General features: G+C 44.2%; 1 protein-coding gene across 1 annotated transcript; it reads right to left on the minus strand.

The window, feature by feature from the left end:
* Nucleotides 1-19: 19 nt before the first annotated feature.
* gng2 (guanine nucleotide binding protein (G protein), gamma 2) lies at nt 20-23,549 on the minus strand. Its single transcript, XM_032547230.1, has 4 exons — nt 23,299-23,549; nt 10,958-11,042; nt 2,742-2,860; nt 20-908 (listed from the first exon to the last, which is right to left on the minus strand). The coding sequence occupies exons 3-4, from the start codon at nt 2,826-2,828 to the stop codon at nt 780-782; spliced, it is 216 nt and encodes a 71-aa protein (XP_032403121.1). The 5' UTR covers nt 2,829-2,860; nt 10,958-11,042; nt 23,299-23,549; the 3' UTR covers nt 20-779.
* Between the last annotated feature and the right edge of the window lie 30 nt (nt 23,550-23,579).

Here is a 23,579-nt window from a genome sequence, read left to right on the forward strand (position 1 = left end):
TGATACAAACACAAACATGTCGAGCTCACGCCACAGCACAGTTTATCTGCTAGTCACTTTGTACAAACAGTAGAAAGAGGGATTGAGTCCGAAGGAGACAAACTGCATCGTATTTGTACAATTCACAGAAGACTGAAGACTTTCAGACAGGTGTACAGAGAGAAACGTCCCGCGATTTAAAAAAAAAAAAGAAGCTTTCACTAACCCGTTGGTTTATAAAACAAAAAGAAAGAGCAAAAGATAAAGGCTTCATCAGTCACCTACGTACAGTTATAGAAAGATTATCTCGGTGAAATTGGTAAAAACGCAAACAACTTCAAAAATTAAAAAAAATGACACATTCCAATAATAATCGGGCGGCGTCAAGAGTTTTGGCTGCTTGTCCCTGTGGTGCTTCACCTGATGGTCCCCAAACAGCAACAAAACAATATCCATGACTTCATCTGTTTTTGAAATTTATACACAATAGAGCCTGAAAACCCGGTCGGTTGATTGGTTTTCCGTCACGTCCCTGGGTGTTTATCGCTCCCATCATCTTCCCTTTTCAGTCACCTAAAAGTACAAATCCCTCCTACATGCCGCATATCCTCCAAAAAAACAACAACAACAAAAAAAAACATAACACCCCCTTCATTGGTTACATGTTTACTCTGTTGATTGGATCTCTTTAAATGCCAAGCGTTTGAGAGGACAATGCGATGCCCTCCTATTAGACGATTTCTGCGGGTTCTGAACGTCTGCGTTCAAAGTCCCTCCGGCAGCAGGCGGCCATGCTGGGTTTACAGGATGGCGCAGAAGAACTTCTTCTCCCTGAACGGGTTTTCTGACGCTGGCACCGGGGACAACAGGGGGTCCTCTTTGGCATGAGCTTCGCAGTAAGACATTAAGTCTGCTGCTGCTTTGGACACCTGGAATTAGACACACACACACACACCAAACTAAGTTTAACCAGTGAGCTTTACGCTAGAGTTCAGAGTTAAAGCTGTGGAACCTGTTTAGTCTTAGTTCAGAACAAGATTGGTACAAAAGCTTGGGTTTTAAAATGTATCGTTTATGAGATCCACAAAAAGTTCTCTAGTATTGTTAACATGCTAGGCTACATGAGCTGAAGCTCAACAGCAACTTCATTTGATTGAGTTTTTTTTCCCCCAACATTGTCTTTATTGGTTTTTCAACAATGTTTCCAATAATATACAGGACATACGTGTGCTCTCACATCAAAGGAAAAGTCCAGGGTAGTTAAATTATTGTCCAACATTCAACTTGTCTTTCCTTGCATGCCAGGTCGTTATGGGATCTTTTAGAGCAGCACAAATTACATACAGAGTATATGAGAAAAGAAAAGCAATACCCCAAACCCAACTGAGAAGAAACAACAATTACAACAATAACGGTTTCTCTATTTTCCAGGAATTAGCCCAAATTATTTTAGTATTGTACATGGTTCAGAAAATACAAACTGGAATGTTTAATTAAAAGTAAAGTAGTCAAGTATACAAATAAAGAAGATCATTTTAGGACACTGCAGGGAACCAACCGCAACTATAACTCATCCATTGACACCCCTCATATCCATGTTTTCTATATATTCCATAAAAGGACCCCAAATATTTTGAAATAGCAATAGCTTCCCTTTTATAATGAAAGTAATCTTTTCCATTGGTAAGGTTGTGGATATTTCATTAATCCAGTTAATGAATTTTGGTTTACTGGTACTCTTCCATGAGAGTGTTATGGCTCTTTTTGCAAGCAGTAAACATAAATCCATGGCAGTAATAATTTTTCTGGACATATGATGTCTGTCAGGGTATAAACCTAGAATGAACAATTTGGGGTCAAGAACTAGTTCTATACCTAGTATAGTCTCTAGAACTTGCTTAATCTCCCTCCAGAATTGTGTAACTTTCTTGCATTTCCAGATGCAATGGAAGAAATTGAGTTTTTTTTTTTTAAACTAATTTTATATTGCTGTAATGTCATTACGTTAATGATAAGTGGAAAGTACCCTGTGTTTTTTTATGTGTGGGCGAAAAATCTGACATATGTCCATACAGTCATATCCAGTAAATTACAATGTGTGTTCTGATAAGGATGATTAACCAGATTCAAAGTACCTTTTGAAAATGTATAACATTCAAGCAGGTATTAAACCTACTTTTCGACAAGGCTATATCTCTGAGATAAAAATATATTTTTGTATTGATGACGAAAATGTAATGTTTTCATTATCTGTAAGCGGAAAATTATAATTAAAAGAATAAAGGCTTTCAATCATCTGTCTGTGTATATAAAGTATATTGTGTTACACTTAGTGATAAGGTTGCTGAAATAAATGGACTTTACAAAAACATTCAAATTTATCGAATATTTATTGATTTGAGGTTAGGAAGTGTTACATTAACTCCCACTCACAATAAATAAAATCTGTCAGCAAAAGGTAACTTATTTTGATCATAACCTTTGAAATGCCATAACAATAAATTGGCCCAACAGGTTTCAGAACCTACGAAAGTAATAACAATAATCAAACATTATTTGTGAGACTTGATAACTTTGATAACTGAGCCGGTCCATCATTTCTGAAAGCACATACTACACAGCAGAACAAGTAGTTCATATCGAGCGTATCTGTTGCCACGTCCCTCCTGACCCATGTCACGGGGCCCACGTTTCGTGGCGGCGCCCCTGATATCGAGCACAAAAAGAACACCTGCACACATTCACACATGCAAATAGTTCACCTTTATCCTGTCAATGTTGGCCTCCATCTTCAGCTGCTCCACCAGCTTCCTGGCCTGTGCGATGCTGGCCGTGTTGTTACTCGCCATGGGCGCTCCCGCTCAGTTCCTGTCTGCTCAGCCTGCGTGGAGGAAACAGCGGCTGAAACATCCCAGACATTTTACTGCACCGGGGGGGGTGAGCAGCACTACACCGGCACGCAAAGACGCAGCGCTAGGAGCAGATAGCCTGTTTCTTATCACATGCCAGTAGAGACACACTTGCACATACAGATGCAGGCGTGTATTATTTATGGTGCCTGTTGCTAGGCAGCCCCTGACAGTGAGGAGGACGTGGGAGGAAGAAAAAGAAAAAAAGGACGGTGACATTTTGTCCAGCATTGTGTTCAAAGTAGTTAGATAGATGAGAAGTACAAGTGGTTTCATAAAAAACTGCCATGATGATAAACAATGGCACAAAGAATACTGAGTGATCCGATGGATGTTTGTGTAAAAAAAAAAAAATTCTTGACCATATTTTTTATATTTTATTTTACTTTTTCAGAATTATTCAAATAGTCACTCGTCTGTGTTTCTGTAAATTATCATGTATTTTAGATTTTGGTTCGACAACATGGACTTCAGTCGCAACTACACCATTTCCTGTTGCCCTCTGTTTAGAAAAAAAAGAGAAAAATCAGTGTCTGCAGTTGATGCCTATCAAAATGCTGTAATACACATTCTCCTCTAGTAGGTGGCAATAATGTCAACATTACCAGCATCAAAGTTTAACAGAAAGATTCCCAGAGCGGCTAAAGCAGTGTAAGAGCAGCTGAAACACGAACCTCACTCTCTCAACTAAAACGTTCTTCCGCTTACATTTAAGGTTTATTGGAAACAGACCCACTCTGAAAAATGTTTGTCACAAAAAAACAGATATTTGCTTGGAGGTGTTAAACACAGCTGGAAGTCTCAGTGTTTCCAAAATACCTGGGTAAATGTAATAATGCACATATAGAGTAGTTTTTTATAGGTGACAATAGATGTGTAATTGAAATCTCATGACATAAGATCTCCTAGTATTAAACAACCACAATTCTCACATAGTTAGCATCTGACTTTGTTTGGTGACTATTGGCTTATTGTCCAAGATACAAAAGTGTGTATCTTTCGTATCTACATAGATACGTCATCGTATTTATATTTTAGACTCATATTTTGAAGTAAGAGAGGAAGTTGTTCTTGAATGATGGACAAGACCAAAACATTGCAACGCGTTAGCCCTGGCAATGTGAATGCTGCTAACACTTTGCCAATGTTTGCTAACTGGCAAACTGTTAGCTGCTGATGACACTGAAGTTAGCATCTGCTTCTTTTTGTATAATCACCCTGTTTTTTTGTAATCTGAATGTGTTATACCCCAACAATCTGCTAGAAAATGTTTCATAAGGTGGACACTATTATATTGCCTTTTATCACTGTCAGTGACCACATACATTACTGTTACCTTATATAGTTTAGTTTGTTCAGAACTGCTTTCCATAAAGTGTTGTCTACAAAGTGTACGGTGCTAATTTACACCCCCGTGTTCGATTTTACAGATCAGGGTCTCATAAACAGCATCCTCCTCCTTCGTGGTGTTAGATCAATCATCCCTGCGTCGCTCTCCGTCATCGGTGTGTGTGTGTGCACTGTGGTGTGACTCAGTGTGAGGTCAGTGCTGACCTCAGCAGGGAGCAATCTATGAATATTAATGTCCCATGGTAGCAAATCTGCTCATCTGGCTGAGGGAGCTACTGTATTAATTAAAAACCTAGCGTCGGGTCACCAGTTACCAACAACAAGGCAATAAAAAGTTATCTTTTTTTAAAAACACAAATTTTTCCCGTCAATTCAGTTTCACTAATCACATGTCAGAATGATAATTTGGACGTTCTGGACTTTTCTGCTATAGCATAGAATTACACAGTGCTTCCCCTCCTCCACCTGTTGCTGGATGCCTGACTGAAAGAAGGCTTTCCCCCAACAAATATTATGACTGGAAGAAAATGTACTTGGAAATAACATGAAGTTGGACATGGTGTTGCAATTAAAAGAGTGACAGCCGTTACTCTGTTATAGACTCTTATGGCACTGTTTTAAAAGCTGACTACCAGAGCAATAGTCCATCTAATAATTAAAGAGTTGACTTGTGTAATTCAATAACGTGTGGAATTACAAAAATGCTTCCTCCCCATGCCGATTAGCACACACTGATGTAAAGTTAATGATCAAATTGACCACAGTGTGGTCTAACACATCTATTATTCGCTTTTCAATAGCTAAATATTGGCGTCATTTAGCTTTTCTCTCTTTTTTTTAGAAGACTTTACTGAATACACCACAATTATTAAAGTTTTTCAAGGTAGTTTTCTGTGCAGAAAGCTCGGACTCATTCCCACAGTCGAAGCCTTGGCCATATTTTGTTGAATTCTGGTCTGTTCGAAGCATTTCCAGCTGGAACATCTCTGAAAGTCGTCAGTGCAAACCCAGCGGCAGCTTGAGGAGGATTCCTACAAAGGACCCGCGGTAGACCGAACATCGTGTAACCTAAACAGTCGCTGCAGCCGAACCATCCTGGTTGTTGTTAGTCTGACGAGTTCAGCTCCTTGTACGGGCATATGCTGTCAAACAGGAAATGGAAAGATTTATTGGAGTTGTTTAAAATGGGGTGCAAACTTACTGCAAGAGCCCAAAGATCAGAAATCAGACCTTGAGTTTCACACAGCAAGGTCGTGATATTGTTTTATCACTCGGGGGACGTCGAAACGGGACACTGCATCTTCAGACTATTGATAGTAATTCATGTCACACTTTAAGGTTTCTGGGATGCCTGCCGAGAAGTAGGTCTTCCATTTTTACGCAAAACACTGTCACAATAGCCCATTTTATGAAGATTTGTTCACTCTTTCTTCTTTTTTTTTTAGCTGAAGTAGACGGTCATAAACTAATAAACTAACAGCCAGGTACTCTGGGTAAAAAAACCCAGTAGTTTTCTCACACATTTTAATACACCACAAGTAGCACGCAACCACATCGGTCAAAATAAATGATAATGGGCTGACGGTTAAATTAACTTAGCATGCTAACATCAACTTTTAACATACGTACGGTAATTTCCTTAACCTCTACACCATGAAACAACCTTCCTATTTTACCGCTGGACCTGCAAAATTTGAGATATTATGAGGAAATTGTGAAATAAAACTAAATTTTAGATTTGTGTTGTTAAATCTAATCACTAAACATTTCTAAGATACTCACTAAACTACAACGTAAATAGCAAGTCGCGTTTCACCTGCTTCTGTTTCCTAACAAGCAACAGTAGGTAAGACATAATGAATACATAACCGAAACTTATGAGACGCACCGGTCACTGAAGATCAGAATTTATCGGATCTGATTAGTGGTCAAATATTGAAAAACCTGATTTTATATGCAGTAAAACTAAAAACTCCCACCATTTTCAGTCTATAAATGCATTGGTTAAAACACCTGTTCTTTGATGAACTTTTCTGAGTTTGGTAAAAACCAGACGGAGTTTAGGGACAAGAGTTTGATCTTCTGCCTTTGTCCTAGAGCATATATGACTTGATGAATAAAGGCAATTGTCTTTATTTTGTAGAGGACTCTAAACTATTTCCTTTGCCAATGAACCTGCAGCACATCTTTTAATCTTCGACGAGTTATTTCGAAATCAGTTGAGATCAGCTGTTGCTAAGACGTGGCTGTAAGAAGCAGTTTGTGAGGTTTGCAGGGGGTTTGAACAGTTTACTGGCACTACATGTTGCTTCACCTGCATCTTTTTACCGTGCTCCTTCAGTTCATGTCACGAGCTGCCTTTCTATTACAAATGTTGAAAGTCAATATTCTGCTAAAGTTGAAAAAACAACACAATTTTGTAATTGTGGTGTTCCAATTAAATAAGAAACACGATTAAAATCCCACGTGAATAAGTTTGTTTATGCCAAACGTTGTTCAAAATTATGCCAGGCCATCGCCCTGCTACCACTTCCTGTCGTCTTCTTCGTCTTTTCCATCAGTAGTAACATCTAGCTGCAGATCACGTGACCCGCGTGATGTGGAAAAAAGTGTTTCCATTGCAGTTTTGCCAAAAATACTAATTTTGATGCAGCCGAAAAACCAACTTATTTTAGCGCAAAAGGTTTTTAAGCTCCTCCATGGGCTGCCACCTTATCGTGGTGGAGGGGTTTGAGTGTCCCAATGATCCTAGGAGCTATGCTGTCTGGGGCTTCATGCCCCTGGTAGGGTCACCCAAGGCAGACAGGTCCTAGGTGAGGGACCAGACAAAGAGCAGCCCAAAGACCCCAATGATGAAGGAAAACTTTGGACTTGGTGTTCCCTCGCCCAGACGCGGGTCACCGGGGCCCCACTCTGGAGCCAGGCCTGGAGGGGGGGCACGATGGCGAGCGTCTGGTGGCCGGGCTTTTACCCATGGAGCCCGGCCGGGCTCAGCCCGAAGAGGAAACATGGGCCCCCCCTCCCATGGGCCCACCACCCGTGGGAGGGGCCAAAGGGGTCGGGTGCAGTGTGGGATGGGTGGCAGCAGAGGGAGGGGACCCTGGCGGTCCGATCCTCGGTTGCAGAAACTGGCTCTTGGGACGTGGAATGTCACCTCTCTGGTGGGGAAGGAGCCGGAGCTAGTGCGTGGGGTCGAGAGGTTCCGGCTAGAAATAGTCGGTCTCACCTCGACGCACGGCTCTGGTTCTGGAACCAGTCTCCTTGAGAGGGGCTGGACATACTTCCACTCTGGAGTTGCCCAAGGTGAGAGGCGTCGGGCAGGAGTGGGCATACTTGTTGCTCCCCATCTCGGCGCCTGTACGTTGGGGTTTACCCCGGTGAACGAGAGGGTAGCATCCCTCCGCCTACGGGTGGGGGGACGGGTTCTGACTGTCGTTTGTGCTTACGGGCCGAACGACAGTTCAGATTACCCACCCTTTTTGGAGTCCTTAGAGGGGGTACTGGAGAGTGCTCCTCCTGGGGACTCCCTTGTTCTGCTGGGGGACTTCAACGCTCACGTGGGCAATGACAGTGAGACCTGGAGGGGCGTGGTTGGGAGGAACGGCCCGCCCGACCTGAACTCGAGCGGTGTTCTGTTGCTGGACTTCTGTGCTCGCCATGGATTGTCCATAACGAACACCATGTTCAAGCACAAGGGTGTCCATATGTGCACTTGGCACCAGGACACCCTAGGCCGCAGTTCGATGATCGACTTTGTCATCGTTTCATCGGATCTGCGGCCGTATGTCTTGGACACTCGGGTGAAGAGAGGTGCGGAGCTGTCCACTGACCACTACCTGGTGGTGAGTTGGCTCCGGTGGTGGGGGCGAAAGCCGGTCAGACCTGGCAGGCCCAAACGTGTTGTGAGGGTCTGCTGGGAACGTCTGGCGGAATCCCCTGTGAGACGGAGCTTTAACTCCCATCTCCGGCAAAACTTCGAACACGTCCCGGGGGAGGTGGGGGACATGGAGTCTGAGTGGACCGTGTTCCGTGCCTCCATTGTCGAGGCGGCCGATCGGAGCTGTGGCCGCAAGGTTGTCGGTGCCTGTCGCGGCGGCAACCCTCGAACCCGCTGGTGGACACCTTCGGTGAGGGATGCCGTCAGGCTGAAGAAGGAGTCCTATTGGGCCTTTTTGGCCTGTGGGACTCCGGAAGCAGCTGATGGGTACCGGCGGGCGAAGCGGCATGCGGCTCGGGCGGTTGCTGAGGCAAAAACCCGGGCGTGGGAGGAGTTTGGAGAGGCCATGGAGAAAGACTTCCGTACGGCTTCGAGGCGATTCTGGTCCACCATCCGGCGTCTCAGGGGGGGGAAGCGGTGCAGCACCAACACTGTTTATAGTGGGGATGGTGTGCTGCTGACCTCTACTCGGGACGTTGTGGGCCGGTGGGCAGAGTACTTCGAAGACCTCCTCAATCCCACCAACATGCCTTCCACTGAGGAAGCGGAGCCTGGGGACTCTGGGTTGGGCTCTCCAATCTCTGGGGACGAGGTCGCCGAGGTGGTTAAAAAGCTCCTCGGTGGCAGGGCCCCGGGGGTGGATGAGATCCGCCCGGAGTTCCTTAAGGCTCTGGATGTTGTAGGGTTGTGTTGGTTGACGCGACTCTGCAATGTCGCATGGACATCGGGGGCAGTTCCCCTGGATTGGCAGACTGGGGTGGTGGTCCCCCTGTTCAAAAAGGGGGACCGGAGGGTGTGCTCCAATTATAGAGGGGTCACACTCTTAAGCCTCCCTGGCAAGGTCTATTCAGGGGTCCTGGAGAGGAGGGTCCGTCGGATAGTCGAACCTCGGATTCAGGAAGAGCAGTGTGGTTTTCGTCCTGGTCGTGGAACGCTGGACCAGCTCTACACCCTCGGCAGGGTCCTGGAGGGTGCATGGGAGTTCGCCCAACCAGTCTACATGTGTTTTGTGGACCTGGAGAAGGCGTTCGACCGTGTCCCTCGGGGAGCCCTGTGGGGGGTTCTCCGGGAGTATGGGGTACCGGGCCCTTTGATACGGGCTGTCAGGTCCCTGTATGACCGGTGTCAGAGTCTGGTCCGCATTGCCGGCAGTAAGTCGGGCTCGTTTCCGGTGAGAGTTGGACTCCGCCAGGGCTGCCCTTTGTCACCGATTCTGTTCATCACTTTCATGGACAGAATTTCTAGGCGCAGCCAAGGTGTTGAGGGGATCCGATTTGGTGGCCTTAGGATCTCATCTCTGCTTTTTGCAGACGATGTGGTCCTTTTGGCTTCATCAGATCGTGATCTGCAGCTCTCGCTGGAGCGGTTCGCAGCCGAGTGTGACGCGGCCGGGATGAGGATCAGTGCCTCCAAATCCGAGGCCATGGTCTTGAGCCGGAAAAGGGTAGAGTGCCTTCTCCGGGTCAGGGGGGGTGTCCTGCCCCAAGTGGAGGAGTTTAAGTATCTCGGGATCTTGTTCACGAATGGGGGAAGAAGGGAGCGGGAGATCGACAGGCGGATTGGCGCAGCGTCTGCTGTCAAGCGGGCGCTGTACCGGTCCGTCGTGGTGAAGAGAGAGCTGAGCCAAAAAGCGAAGCTCTCGATTTACCGGTCGATCTACGTTCCCACCCTCATCTATGGTCATGAGCTTTGGGTCATGACCGAAAGAACGAGATCGCGGATACAAGCGGCCGAAATGGGTTTTCTCCGTAGGGTGGCTGGGCTCTCCCTTAGAGATAGGGTGAGAAGCTCAGTCATCCGGGAGGGACTCAGAGTAGAGCCGCTGCTCCTTCACATCGAGAGGAGCCAGTTGAGGTGGCTCGGGCATCTGGTCAGGATGCCTCCTAGACGCCTCCCTGGTGAGGTGTTCCGGGCACGTCCCACCGGGAGGAGGCCCCGGGGAAGACCCAGGACACGCTGGAGGGACTATGTCTCTCGGCTGGCCTGGGAACGCCTCGGGATTCCCCCGGAGGAGCTAGAAGAAGTGGCTGGGGAGAGGGAAGTCTGGGCCTCCCTTCTGAAGCTGCTACCCCCGCGACCCGACCTCGGATAAGCGGAAGAAGATGGATGGATGGATGGATGGTTTTTAAAATTTATATATTCGTTTTTTTCCGAGTTTTTTCCGAAATGGTCTTGTTTCTATTGAGCAAATTTATTATTTAATTCCAATTTGCACAACCATAAGGTCAATGGAAACGCAGCGACAGTCTCTACTTCATGCTGTTCCTACAAAAACAGGCTGGAATATTACATTGTGTGAGACACGGTCTGGCGGCCAAGTGGTAGGTATTCGTCTTGAGATTGACACTTTTTTTTTGTTGTTGTTGTGCGAACTCGCTCACTACAATACCTACCTCGACAATTTGAGAACAAAAGATAGCGATACTAAACTGAGAGCCACCCTGCTGCTTAAGTTCCTCCCTGACACTTTCATATCTGCAGAGAAGCGGCCGAAGAAATGGTGACGTTAAGCAGATCCTCCGTCTGGAATGGCCGACGTCCTAAAGGCAACAAGAAGGGGCTAAACTACATGAAGTACGACTTGTAGTTTGGAGAGTTTCAGCTTTAATGTGGAAAGTCATTCTCCCCTCTCCATCTGCTGCAGTGAAATGTTTTCATGTTTTCTCACCAAACTGATTTCTGCAGGAATTTGGTTGGGCCGCAGCCTGACCTCCTCGCAGATCATTCATGCTTTAAGACAAAAACAATCAGCTTGACGCCGTGTTTTATTGCTTTGTCTTACCTTGTCTGCTTGCTCCTCCTTGCGCCTCCTGCCCTGGTGTCTGCCACCCGCTCGGTCAGAGGCTTGCGTCTGCCACGCTCTCCGTCTGCAGGAAGGAAAATGGAAACAGAGGAAAAGAGAGGCTGAATCAGAGCGCTGCACAAATTCGTTTCTGCATTCCAGATGCATTCCTCTAAACCTTTTATTACGTCAACCAATGAGAGATATTCATAACAAAAAAAATTGGATTCGCTCTTTTAGAGAGAATAAAGAACCATTTTTTCCCCCACGTGTAACAGAGAAATTCAGCTTTAAGTAACAATAAAATGTAGGTTTCGGAGCTGTGTTTTAAAGAATCAGTGTAGAATAATCCAGCTGAAATCTTAAAATATTTAAGACTCTATTCAGAAACAGACCTTTAATTTAACTCTGACTCACCACGATCAACTTCAAGAATATTTCATGGCTTTCACAAAGTGTGAAATCCATAATGATTCTCTAAATATGCAAAAAAGCAACAGAAGGCTTGTTCTTGGCCCAAGTGACAGTCTTATTTTCGCCTCATGGCGCCCCCTAGGTCATGTCACCTACAGTAGAAAGCCACAAGAGAGAGAAGAAGTAAAGCACACGGCCAACTTTATTTTTAAAATATATTTTCCAGGGACATGATGCCATTTCATAGTGCAATCACATAACTAAATACCTTCAGTTGTATTTCAAAAACTGACTTCGAATCATAGCCGTATCTGACGCCTTGAAAATTGGCCACTGCCTCTTTAAGAAGCTCCAACGCTCTCCGACACTTCCCCCTTCTGCATGTCATGACAATACTCCTCCATGATGCCGTTTGTAACCGTTCTTAGGAGCGTCGGGCTGAGAAGTGGTTCGTATGACGAACTCGGCAGACGTGCAGTTCCGTTTGCTCATCGCTGCTGCCGCTAGTCTGTAGGACTTGGCAGCTGGAAGCAAAGCTTTGGGTAAAGAGGAGGCGCTTTGTGAGAGCAAGTTTTCAGCCACCTCTGAATGGCTGCCACAGGAGATTCAAGGATTTCTCACACAAACATGAATGAATCAAGGCAACACCCCGGGTAACTTGTAATGTAGTTTTAATGTTACCACATTACAACATGATGTAGAGCTCAAAAAAATTGATATTACCCACCATTTAAAATTGAAGTATTTGAAATCTGAAGATGATGATAGGAATAAATACAAAGCAAGTGCATATTTAGACTAAGCTTTTGTAAGGCTATACGGATTTCCTTTTGCTTCCTGATCACACGAAATAAGTGCAAAGCAAAGTGGAGAACAAAAAAAGAAGCTGATGCCTGTTTTGGCAACTTAAGCCTACTGGGAGTCAACTTTCAGTAAGAGCACAAAAGCATTTCCCAAAATGTCAAACTGTCCCTTTAGGTTTCTCTTCTCTCCGCGCTGACACACACATTCAGCTACTCTCCTCCATCTTCTCTGCTTTCAGATTCATTCGTAAAACATGTGTGACTCTGCGTCTCCGTCCTCGGCTGCCTCTGATAAATGGACCAATTACTGCACATCAGTAGCTCCACCAAGGGAGGGAATCCCACCCGTTATAAATCAGGGCAGGATGCAACATTAAAGCGTCATTACAGAGAGGGATCCATTAACAAAACCTCAGCAGCAACACCGGACCAGCCCCCCGAGCCAAAAATATTCACGCAATGCTAGAGCTGCTTAGGGAATAACAAAGGCATAAAAAATTAGAGATGTTAGAGGAGCACTTTTGATTGAGACAATATCCTGAATGGCTACTTTGTGATATAAATATGATTCCATTGTTCACAGACAGAGAATGGGAATATATAACCCACTGGTTCCTTTGGGTCTTTATAAATTTAAGTTGATATATGGCCAATTTGAAAGCTTTCCTAAGAAAATGTGCAAATCATGTAATCTAGAACAGAGTGAAGGGAGCACCCTTTGACCTCTGAACCTTAAGGATACATGGAAACTGGTTGAACTGGTTTCTACTGGTCCGATACGGGGTAATACATTGAAAAGAGAATGTGTGTCAGACTTCAGACTGGGCTTACAGTGGCAATAACCCAGGGTGGCAATTTTTCGGGGGTACAAAAGATTTGTCTTTTTTTAAAAGAATGCGTGTTTTGCAATATTGTATCTTATATAAACTCTCAAGTCGATATCAGGTGAGTTCTATTAATATTTTAGTGTTTCTATAAATTCAAGCAATATTCAATGATTTGAAAATAATGAAGATACTTTTTAGTGAATTGGGCACCAAAACTGGCTCCAGCCCAGAGGCCTAAATCCTTGTGAATCCGTGAATCCCTGCTTAGCACACACGAAGAAAACATTCTTAGATGCACAAGCACACGAGTCAAGACAAGAAACAAGCAGCGTTGCTCAAAAAATAACGCAAACCTTTAAGTAGCTCAAGATGGGAACCTGCTCGTCATTGCCCAATATGTTTTTCCCCCCTTCTAAACACATTTGTTCAATTACTTATTGCAGCATAAGGTGCTTTTATTGTTCCTAAAAACTCTACCAGTCATTCTGAGGTCTGCACAAACACACTTATCCCTATTATTATTGACTTTGACCTTTTCTCCTTGGAGATGAATTCACGTGACAGTCACATGATCATAACTGGTTCACGTTGTATTTGTTCAGGTCTTGTGCAAACGAACAAACACAGAGAGCATGGCACGCATCAGACCATAATGACGTTTGCTCTCTCGTGTCTGTACTTTGGCGTGGTAACCAGGTGAAAACATTGGAGTAGTCGAGCAGAAGTGCATCGATGTTTCCTGGCGTACAGAACCACAACGCTCCAATCGCTTATTCTTTTGTTTTACATTACAAAACTGTTAAAAAAAATATATATATATATATATATTCATAGGCACAAAAACAAGCAAACTAAAATGTGGTTAATCTTTTAAGCTTCTGTGTGTTTAAAAAGGAAGGCTATGTTGTAAGCTGAGTGGGTTGGGTGCTCAACCAAAGACTCTTCAAACAGACTGGGAGTACTGGAAGCAGTCGTCTTCCTTGGACATAAAGGCAATAAATTGATCTACTGACACGGAAGTTAATATACTTTTATTTTTAAATTTAAAAAAACATCATTGTAGTCTTCACATTGTACAAAGGAAAATGAAATAAAGAGGTGTTGCCGACTGATGATGCTCTCATATTCTTTTTAGATCAGTTCACTGCTGCAAAGGCAAAAAAAAAAAACGAGAACATAAAAAAACAGAGGAGATGGCAAATTATTCCTCGAAAAAAAGAAGAAGCTGTTGCGCTTAGTTTCTGAATGAACAGTTTCGCATCATCGCAATTATCAAGATCACGGGATGAGAAGAGAAGACAACAGGGACGTGTAAGCGCGTTTCTTGAATTGATTTTCTTCGACTTGGCGGTTTTCGTTCCCTCCTTTAACGCCGGCGAAGCGCCTCGAGCCGAGCTGCGCGGAGAGGAAAATCCATTTCCCTCCCATGTTCCAGCCTTCTGCTTCCCATCCCTCCCTCTGGGGCTGACAGGTGTTCATTGAAGGAGCAGAACCCGTCCACACCTCCCACCCTCGCCCCAGTGTTCTCTGCCCTGCTGCTAAGACCACTGAATCAATGTGACCCCCTCCGTCATCCTTCCCTTGCCATTTGGAGAGCTTTTTTGAACCTCCTCCCCTGGGACCTCAGGGGGTCTGTGTTCATCTCGAGGCCCTCTGCTGATGTGATTATAGCTCAGGGTGTTGCTGACTTAAAGAGTGATTAAGCACGGCTGGAAATATCCTGGCGGAGATATAATTCCTGACCTGTGGAGAGAGTGACGATCGTTCGCGTTCTGCTACGCACGGCGCCTCCCTCTCTTTATTTATACCTCCCTCTTCTCTGTCTTTACGCTGTGCGAAAGGCAGGGGGTGTTCTGCCCTCCGCCGTGCCCAGGGTGTGAAATCGGAGCGTGATAATTAAAAATGTGTCTCTCGCTAAGCCATCTGGACCCTGGAGAACAAGTGATTAACCTGCAAAAGGTCTGCAGGGATGGCAAAGAGGAAGGAAGCAACTGCTCCGCAGAGTTATCTTAAGGCTCCTTTAAAGCCTTGTGAATACTAAATTTGCTGTACTTGGAAATCTTTCACGCTTTTTTCATTTGTCTATGTGTCAGGTCTAAATACCTATTAGAGACAATTTAAACAAATACAGGAAAGACAAGAGAGTTAGATTCTGTTATACTCGCGAGGAGAGCAGACAGAGATGTGCTTTTAGTCACAAATCTCCAACCACTCTGCAACACATCTGTCTGTTCCTCTCTTTTATTGATCTTTAGGAAACCCTGCCACACGGGGCGCTGCAACTCTAAAAGGGTGGAGTCAAAACATGGTTGCAGCGCTAAATAACATTCACTAATCTAGACACATGTTATCTATACTCTAAATCTTTCTTTCTCCAGACACGTTGCATAGCTTCAAAGCAACGGCTTTGTATCACAAAGAAGCACAGAGCAGAGTTTATTGTCAGGCATGTAAAACTCTGCTGGGAGCAATTAACACCTCTGTCTTGTAGGAAGTCCTGCAAGGCAACAGCTGCTAAGAGTAGCTGTTACCTCTATTTCCCAGGGAAGTCTCAGGATAGAATCAAAGTTATTTAACACACAGAAACATTATCTAAAATGTAATTACAAAGCTACATGATACAACAAATATTTGATAATTACTAATACAATTTTCCTAACACTATGGCTACAACGATGGCAGATTTTATTCAGAAACAATCACTTCCTGCTTTCAGACCAGCAACCAGCAGAAAAGTGGTTCTATACTTTGCTTCCCACTGAAATACAGTATTTGTCTCTAAGCTGCGATGCAGGGGCTGGTTTTAACACAACTGTACCAGTCCAAATGAGGATCACTAATTTGTTATATTTGGATATGTAAACATGAATTCACCTGAAACCAAAATCCAGACATCCATGTCAAACACATCCCTTAATTTTGCGCCTCTTAAAACTTTTTCCACATTTTGTTGCCTAACGACCGCAAACTTCATAGTGTTTTACTAGGACTTTATGTCAAAAACCAACACAAAGTAGAGCAGAACTGTAAACTAGAAAAGCTTCCAAAACATTTGAAAATACAGACTAGATGTACCTACCAACTTTGTACATCTAGAAACTTATTTGCGGAACTTAATTTCAATCAGACTGGATTATGAGTCGAGTCTTATTGACTCGTAATCCACAAATCTTTGGACCTTGACTGGACCTTTATAACTCCGGGTTTAGACGACAGCACATACAAAGGTGTGCAAATTGCAGCAGCTTGCGTCTCATAGACTGATTTTTTGTGTAGTTGACCAACTGCAGTTTCATTTTTAGAGGGCACAGCCATTACTGGGAAATTAAGATGGTCTTGCAATTGAAAATGTTAGGTACAACACAATGTATTCGTCTTTTGGTTACCAGGTTTTTGTAACAGATGCAACAGGTGCAAACGGGCAGCAAACATCGAAACCCAACTTAAAAAGTTAACGACATGCCCTTTGACGAGAGAGTGGTATGTCTGACGCTGGTCGCTGCAGATAGATGCTAGCCTCCCCAACTCCTCCACTGTGAAAAATGAATCAATCAATGAATTCACACACTGCTGACTGAGTTCCTTCTGCTTACATGTTGCTGCGGTGAACAATAATAAGGCATGATTATCTTATAAAAGTATCACAGCTTCCAACTTCTGGTTTAGCTGAAGAATGATATGTTAGGGAGTGTAGCAGACATAATTTGCTCTCTGGGTGAACCGGGCTGCTGTAGATTTATTATTTATTTTTTTGGTCATTTGAAAGAAATTTCCATTTCATGAGCATCGCAACTAAAGATTTCTTCTAACCTGAAAATAGGCGTGACTGCTGCAAAATTTCTAGAAGTGCTACGTAGCTGACGCAGAAATTACTCAGTAATAAAATTACTGAAACTCATGCTACAGTTTGCAGACACTCTGTCTGTGCTGATGAATCACAAGTCAGATATTTGAAATGTTTGGTTCCAGCGGCACAGCAGTTCAACCTATTTTCTATTAATTTAGCCAATGTAGGTCTAAATTTGTGGTGAGACATGATAAAATTATCTAATTAACTTAATTTTGATCAAGTACATTTCTATCAAATGGTTGTACTTCCTGGTTTTCCAAATAAACCTTGAAAAACCTTCTAAGGTTTCCCAGCTAGCGTTAGCTACAAGATCGTTGTAGCTAACGCTAGCTGTGGTTTCTGAAAACTGTACACTTGTGCATTACCGCCATCTAGTGGTCTGGAGTTTGTACAATGTGTCCTTTTGTTTTAAAGTATTTGAATATATTTTGTGGGTTTTTTTATCCCTGTATTTATTACTGTTTTCGTGTATTTTGCACGAAAATGTTGATTACATGGATTTTCCCAATATTGTCCCAATTTTAAAAATAAACGAACTTGATGCTTGAGAAAGAAATGCTACAGATGGTTTAACAAATTAAATTAAACGCACCATTATTTTAAAGTATTATTTATTCTGTAATTTAAGTAATGAAATTGTACATGTTAAAATCACAAGTCAAATATATGAAAAATATATACCAACATATATGGAAAGGCATGAAAAAAACGGGAAAGAAACGGGAGTTACTTTGTATATCCCTGACAAAGACGAACTAAAACTTAAGATTTTTTTATGAATGGAAGTTACTATGAAAAAATGTTTAAAAAAAATACTAGCAACAATGACTGAACATGTGGTAGCACTCACAGGCAGCGTCGTCACAGTGACCGTACCGTCCTCCGTCATGAACCAGCAATAACCACACCACGACGCCCTGCAAGGTCACTCTGAAACCAGAGGCAGCAAGTTGCTCACTCACTCATCTAAAGTCAGATTTACTGAGCTGAGTGAGGATATAACCAACGAGATGCTCCAAAGTGGCTTCACCACTGACTGCAGTCAGAAGAAGTGACTTCAACCTGACCTCCAGAGTTGTCAGGAAAATCAAGACAATATTGACTACAGGATGTAATACAGCACGGCCACCTGCCCTTGAATATGAGAAAGGGACACCTGTCCCTCGTGTGCACAGAGCGGTGGGACAGCGAGAGCCAAGCTGTTAGGTTGTTATACGCTGCAGAGGTCATGCTGGGAGTGACACTGAGCCTCCTTCACTTTCAGAGCTTTGGCACTTGAGCAGCAGGCAACGGCTTCACGTTTTAAAAAGTTAGACCTGCTGTAATCTTCAAAACGGCTTTAAAAACTCTTGAAGGTGAAATCCTTCAGAGGATGTTTTCACACCTGGTAGTTCGGTAGACTCGGTTCGATTAGGGACCAAAATTGCAGCACCTGTTGCATTTTCGGATGGCGTGTCTTGCTTGTGAAGCGAACCACACCCTTTGAAAAACCTGTTCCCAAGAACCACAGAAATAAATTACACAACAACTTCTGAAGAAGACATGAGCGCCACTTCCTCCTTCACAAAATGTAAACAAACACGGAGAGGCGTCAAATTCTACCAGCTGTAGAATTTCTCTTTTGTCTTTAGTAAAAGATTACAAGCCATTTCTAGACTCTCGCGTTTGTTTTGGTTGTATTTACCCAGAATGCCTTGCTCTGTAGTCCACTTTCTGTTTTTGGAGCATTCTCCAATCCTCTTGGCATCCTCATGTTCACTAGGAACTGAAACCTAGGTTTGTAGGCAGACCAGAGTTAGCTTTTTTTTTTGGTCCCCAAACGAACCGGACTTTCTAGGGAAACAAACCAGAGTTCGATTAAAGCGGACTAAACAGATGTGAACGCACCCTAAAAGGAAGGAGTGCTTTTACGATAGTTGATGTCCACACAACTTCCCTGTTAGCTAGCAACATGAAACTGATGGCACTATCGCATCGACTCTAGGCAATGACATATATTAATTAGCTGTAGACTGGAAAATTGTTGTCATCAATAAATCAATCATCAACCAATCAAATTTTATTTGTATAGCACGTTTCAGTAACAAGGCATTTCAAAGTGCTTTACATCATAAAAACACAAAGTCAACAAAATCAGATTTTGCCGTGATTACACATCAGATTATTGATTTATGTTTTATGATTTTATTTCAAGAGCAACTCTAAACAGCTGGGTTTTTAGTCTAGATTTAAAGGAACTCAGTGTTTTGAGTTCGAGTCAAATTTTAGGGTCACAATTAGTGTAAAAAACATGAAAGCCATGGATCCATGCTGCCTTATTCCACCGGTTAACGCTGATACTGATGACGTAATGGTGTAGGGGACATGGTAAGAGACATACTTAGTCTCTTAACGCCTCTTAAGATTCATTTAAACATCACCGCTTATCTGAGTATTCTTGCTGACCATGTCCACCTTTCAAGGCCACATTGTGCCCGACTTCTCAAACCTGAAATCCTCTCAACCAAGTTTCTTGAAGATGACGATGAGCCCACTTGTACGCCAACGGCTTCCAAAGTGATCGGACCTCATCCAATTCAGGAGAACATCTTTGAGAACCCACCGCCATGCATGTCAGTCTTTTTTAAGAGTACCTCCTCACTTCCTTCTCTTGTTTTCTCTGCCTCTCGGTCACACCAGCTCTCCCTCGCTCCTTCGATTCGCCTGGACACCTGTGCCACCCTCAGCGTGCCACGCCTATCCTGCCGGCTGCATGAACGTGCATGTGAATAACACACGCGTTTGTGTGCCTGTGAGTGTTTTAGGTTAATCTAGGTCCCGCAGGCAGGTGGGTGGGGAGGGAGGGCCAGGAAACGGTGCCTCCGCTGGGAGTCAGGCAGGCAGCGGGGTGGAAAGTCATTGCTCCAGGGAGCGCAAATGTGTTCTGTTATGTTTATTAAATCAAACATGTGCAGCCTGGTGTGGGGCTTCTTTGTTGCATCCAAGCAAGTGACAAAGGAATGTTTTTTTTCTTTCTCTGAAATATTGACTGCAGATGACGCAGAAAAACACAAAAACAAAGGTGGAGCCAGATATCGCTGCTCTTTTTTTTCCTCCTTCTCTTCAAACGCTACCCAGCAGTTTGTTGCGCTCACTGAAACGACGTTTAGCTTTGACTTCCTTCTGTGTGACACAGATTAGGTTTCAATCAGCCTTGTTTTTGGTTCGCTGCGCTCCCTCTGCTTCAGTTGTCACGAAGAGCGCAAACAGGATGTCTCTGCATTTGGTTTGAGACGTTAAGAGTCATTACAAACATGAGGGATGGCTCGGTTCTGCAGGGAGAGGCGATCGGACCGTTTCAGGCTCCGACTTGCGGACTAACCGGTGTGGATAAGTTTCAGAACTTTTTCAGTCCACGGTGACGGGGAATCGCTTTGACTTTTTCATTTGTTATAAGTCCAAAGCTTTGGGTTGACGTGTGGTCTGAGTGTTAACCGACTTTGGACTAATTTTTAGATTGTCATGAAACTTTTATTTAAGAATTAGATAAGATCGGCCTTAGATCAGAAACCGGGCAACAGAAGACTTACAGGACGTTGCAAAAGCCCACATGTGAGGTTTTCTGCACTTTGCCACATCACAACCACAAACCTTAAGGCAAACTGTTTTGAATTTCATGTTTCCATCAACACACGAGGCGTTGAATGATTGCTGCGTGGGAAGAGAAGGATTGCTTTCAAACATTTCTACAAATTCAAATCTAAGAAAGTGTGTCGTTTTGTTTCGTCTTTGCAGCAAAATGAAAGGCCTGACGCGACTGGCTGTCCGCGGTTCAGGGGGAGAGGTTGCTGCGAAGTCAGCGACTTAATGCGATCTCACAGCTTTCTACTAAATGGAAGCGGATTGCATCTGAATTTGAATGAATGCAAAATGACTGTGATGCTGTCAATGCAACTGGAATGATTTAATATATAATGCATATTTTTATTTTTGGGAGAAAACCCCCCAAAACAAAGCATTTTGAGACATTCGTTGTGAATCAGAACTATATAAATAAACCAAATGAATTGAATTGAAATTTTTGCCCCCCTTTTTTTTCTTCTTTTTTGGAAAATAGTTCAGACATCTTTAGAGTGAACTGCCATTTTCAAGGCTTGCAACAGAATCTCACCTGGATTTAGGTCAGGACTTTGTTTAGGCCCTTTCAAATGCGTGACTATGCTTTGATCTAAATCATTGCATCTTTTCAGGTTTTCCTCCAGGATCAACCCATGTTCAGCTCCATCCAGCTTCCAGCTTCTAGCTTTAACCAGCCTCTGTGCCGCCGCCTGCAGAAACTCCTTTCCCACAAAATAATGCCGCCACTGTCAAGTTTTGCTGCGTGTTTGGATCAAATGTAAAAACCGGAATCTCGCGCTGAAGATGAAGGCGACACGCAAAAACAAGAAGCGGAGCCAAAAGAGACGAGACAGGACCTGAGGAGAGCAGCTGGACGGGAGAAATGAACAGCAAGAACTGACAAGGAGTGAAGAAAACAGGCTGACATAACGGCTAGGGAGGAGATTAGTGACATGAAGCAGGTGAGAACAAATCAACAGAGTGCTGTGTAGCAAGACGAGGACCTAAATGAATGAAGGAACTTATTTCCCGGAGATTTAATGTATTTAAAATGACGCCGGGACTCGAGACGTGACCCGAAAAACTTGAGGCCTGGAAACCGTAACCCTAAAACTACAGATATAGCCACCATTGGTGAGACAAGTCTTTCTCTCTCAGTTTAGACTCAAAAGAAAATTGTTGTCTCATAGAGGCCATAACCAATTAATCACATGATCAATTAAAACGAGCTTTTCCTCTTTCTACCAAAAACTGGATGACAAAAGTCTTGAGTCAACATCAACTTCGTTCACAGAGACTTCATAATTCATTTTATTTATCATTTCTGTTGTCTTGTTAATCTATGTTGGATATTTGAAATGTCTTCCAGGTCCAGAGTTTAATCTTCACTCTAATTTAAAGCTTGTGTTCTTGCGTTATTATATCACTTGAACACGTCAGAAACAACAATGTTCCCGTTTAAGGCAATAACTTCTGGGACAATTTATCGTCCAGCAAACTTTGTTGCCAGGTCTGGTCTCGTATCATAGCTTTAGGAAGCTTCAGTGGAGAATGAGTGGACGTGTAAAAATCCACGTTAACTGGGTCTTCACTCGGATTCAGCGACTAGTTTTTAAACCTTTATGTTTCTTTCTGAACCCTTTCATGGTCACAGGGTAAAGTCGACTAGTCTTCAGAAAAGCTCCACTGTGAGTATGTACAAAGAGCACTGAGTACAAATGCTGAAGTGGCCCGAGCCGCAGCATCCTGTTCATCACCCCCCACGCCGTCCCTTTGAGGACCAAGACTTCTCCTGTGGTTTCCACAGCAACATTCGCACACACAGTCTTCAGGACTTCTGTTTCCTCAAACTGGTGGCTTTTTGCCTCTCTGTTGTTCTTTTATTTTAAAGTGGACATCTATTCAGACAGTCAAGAGGTCAATCATTTTCTTCATCCCTTCTGCGTTCCGTCTGTGACATTTGACCCCTCTCACGGTGCCTTTCGCTTCCTGGGCTTGTTTACCGCGGGTCGCTCGGCCAGACGCCTCCTCCGGTCTGAACCCCCGGTGAGTCCGAGACCGCCGTTTGTATTCTAGATGCGCTCCGGCCCGCCTGGACGTGAGCGCATGCGTAATTTATGACTCACGGCTTGCGCTCGCCGTGGGCCCCGTGGAAAGCAACACCACTGGGCCGACTTAACGCGAGCAGAGCTCGACGAAGCCTTCGTGAGGAAACGGAACGGAGGCAGGGGTTGGGTGGTGGAGGGGCTGAAGAGGCACGTCTGCGTTTTGTTGTCTTGGATTTCTGACAGTCGTGCGGTGTCTGCTGAGCGACGTAGGAAAACACCAACCAACCAACCAACCAACCATCCTCCTTCTCCTCCTTGTCTGGACATCCGCCTGGAGCTGGTGTGTGGTCAACCAGCGCCGGTTCTTCTCGCCAGAAAACCTCTCACTATGCCTGAACCCAACACGCTGCCGTTTCTACCTCCATCCCCAGAAGCAGATGTTCCTCTGGCTTCACTTTCTAAGGGCAACCCAATGGTGAGGGGAGAGAAAGAACGACCGAAAGAAAACGGAGTCCATTCTTTCTTTCTCTCTCTCTCTCCTCCCACCTCCCCGTCGCCGATGCATGGAGAGAGGAGAGACGTCGCCAGGGCTCAAAGCGGGGAGAATCTGACTGATTTCATTGGGACTCCATGATGCCGACCAGCCAGTGGCATCAATCTCAAAACGACAGCATGGACACGAGGAAGCCCTCCTCCTCCTCCTCCTCCAGAACACAACCTGTTTTGGTTCAAATTGACCCACATAGCCTGCCACTTTAAAAAAAAGAGAGAGAAAGAAGAAAAAATATTTTTAAAATCCTACCTTTCTTTAGGTTTTTTTTTCTCTCTCTCTTCTTCTTAGCGAAGCCCCCACGCATCCAGCGCTGTGGAGTAGTATCCACACACTCAGTTGGCGAGCGAGGCGAGCAAAGTACATCCACACACACACTTCTCCCTCCGTACTCTCTCTCTCTCTCTGTCTCTCTCTCTCTGTTTCTGCTCCAGCTGAGATCCCCGCTGCCTCCCTCCTCTCCGCTTGCCGAGTCTCCACCCTCCGGCTACAACCCGCTCCGGCCGCAAGACGCTGTACGCCGCCGCTCTTCC

Source organism: Xiphophorus hellerii, chromosome 19 (assembly GCF_003331165.1).
Source record: "Xiphophorus hellerii strain 12219 chromosome 19, Xiphophorus_hellerii-4.1, whole genome shotgun sequence".
Taxonomy (NCBI): Eukaryota; Metazoa; Chordata; class Actinopteri; order Cyprinodontiformes; family Poeciliidae; genus Xiphophorus; species Xiphophorus hellerii.

Bases quoted from the DNA above. Each gene is read 5' to 3' on its own strand.
- gng2 (XM_032547230.1), bottom strand. From the start codon at position 2,828: ATGGCGAGTAACAACACGGCCAGCATCGCACAGGCCAGGAAGCTGGTG. The intron at 909-2,741 runs GTGAACTATTTG...GTCTAATTCCAG, and splicing joins CCAACATTGACAGGATAAAG to GTGTCCAAAGCAGCAGCAGA.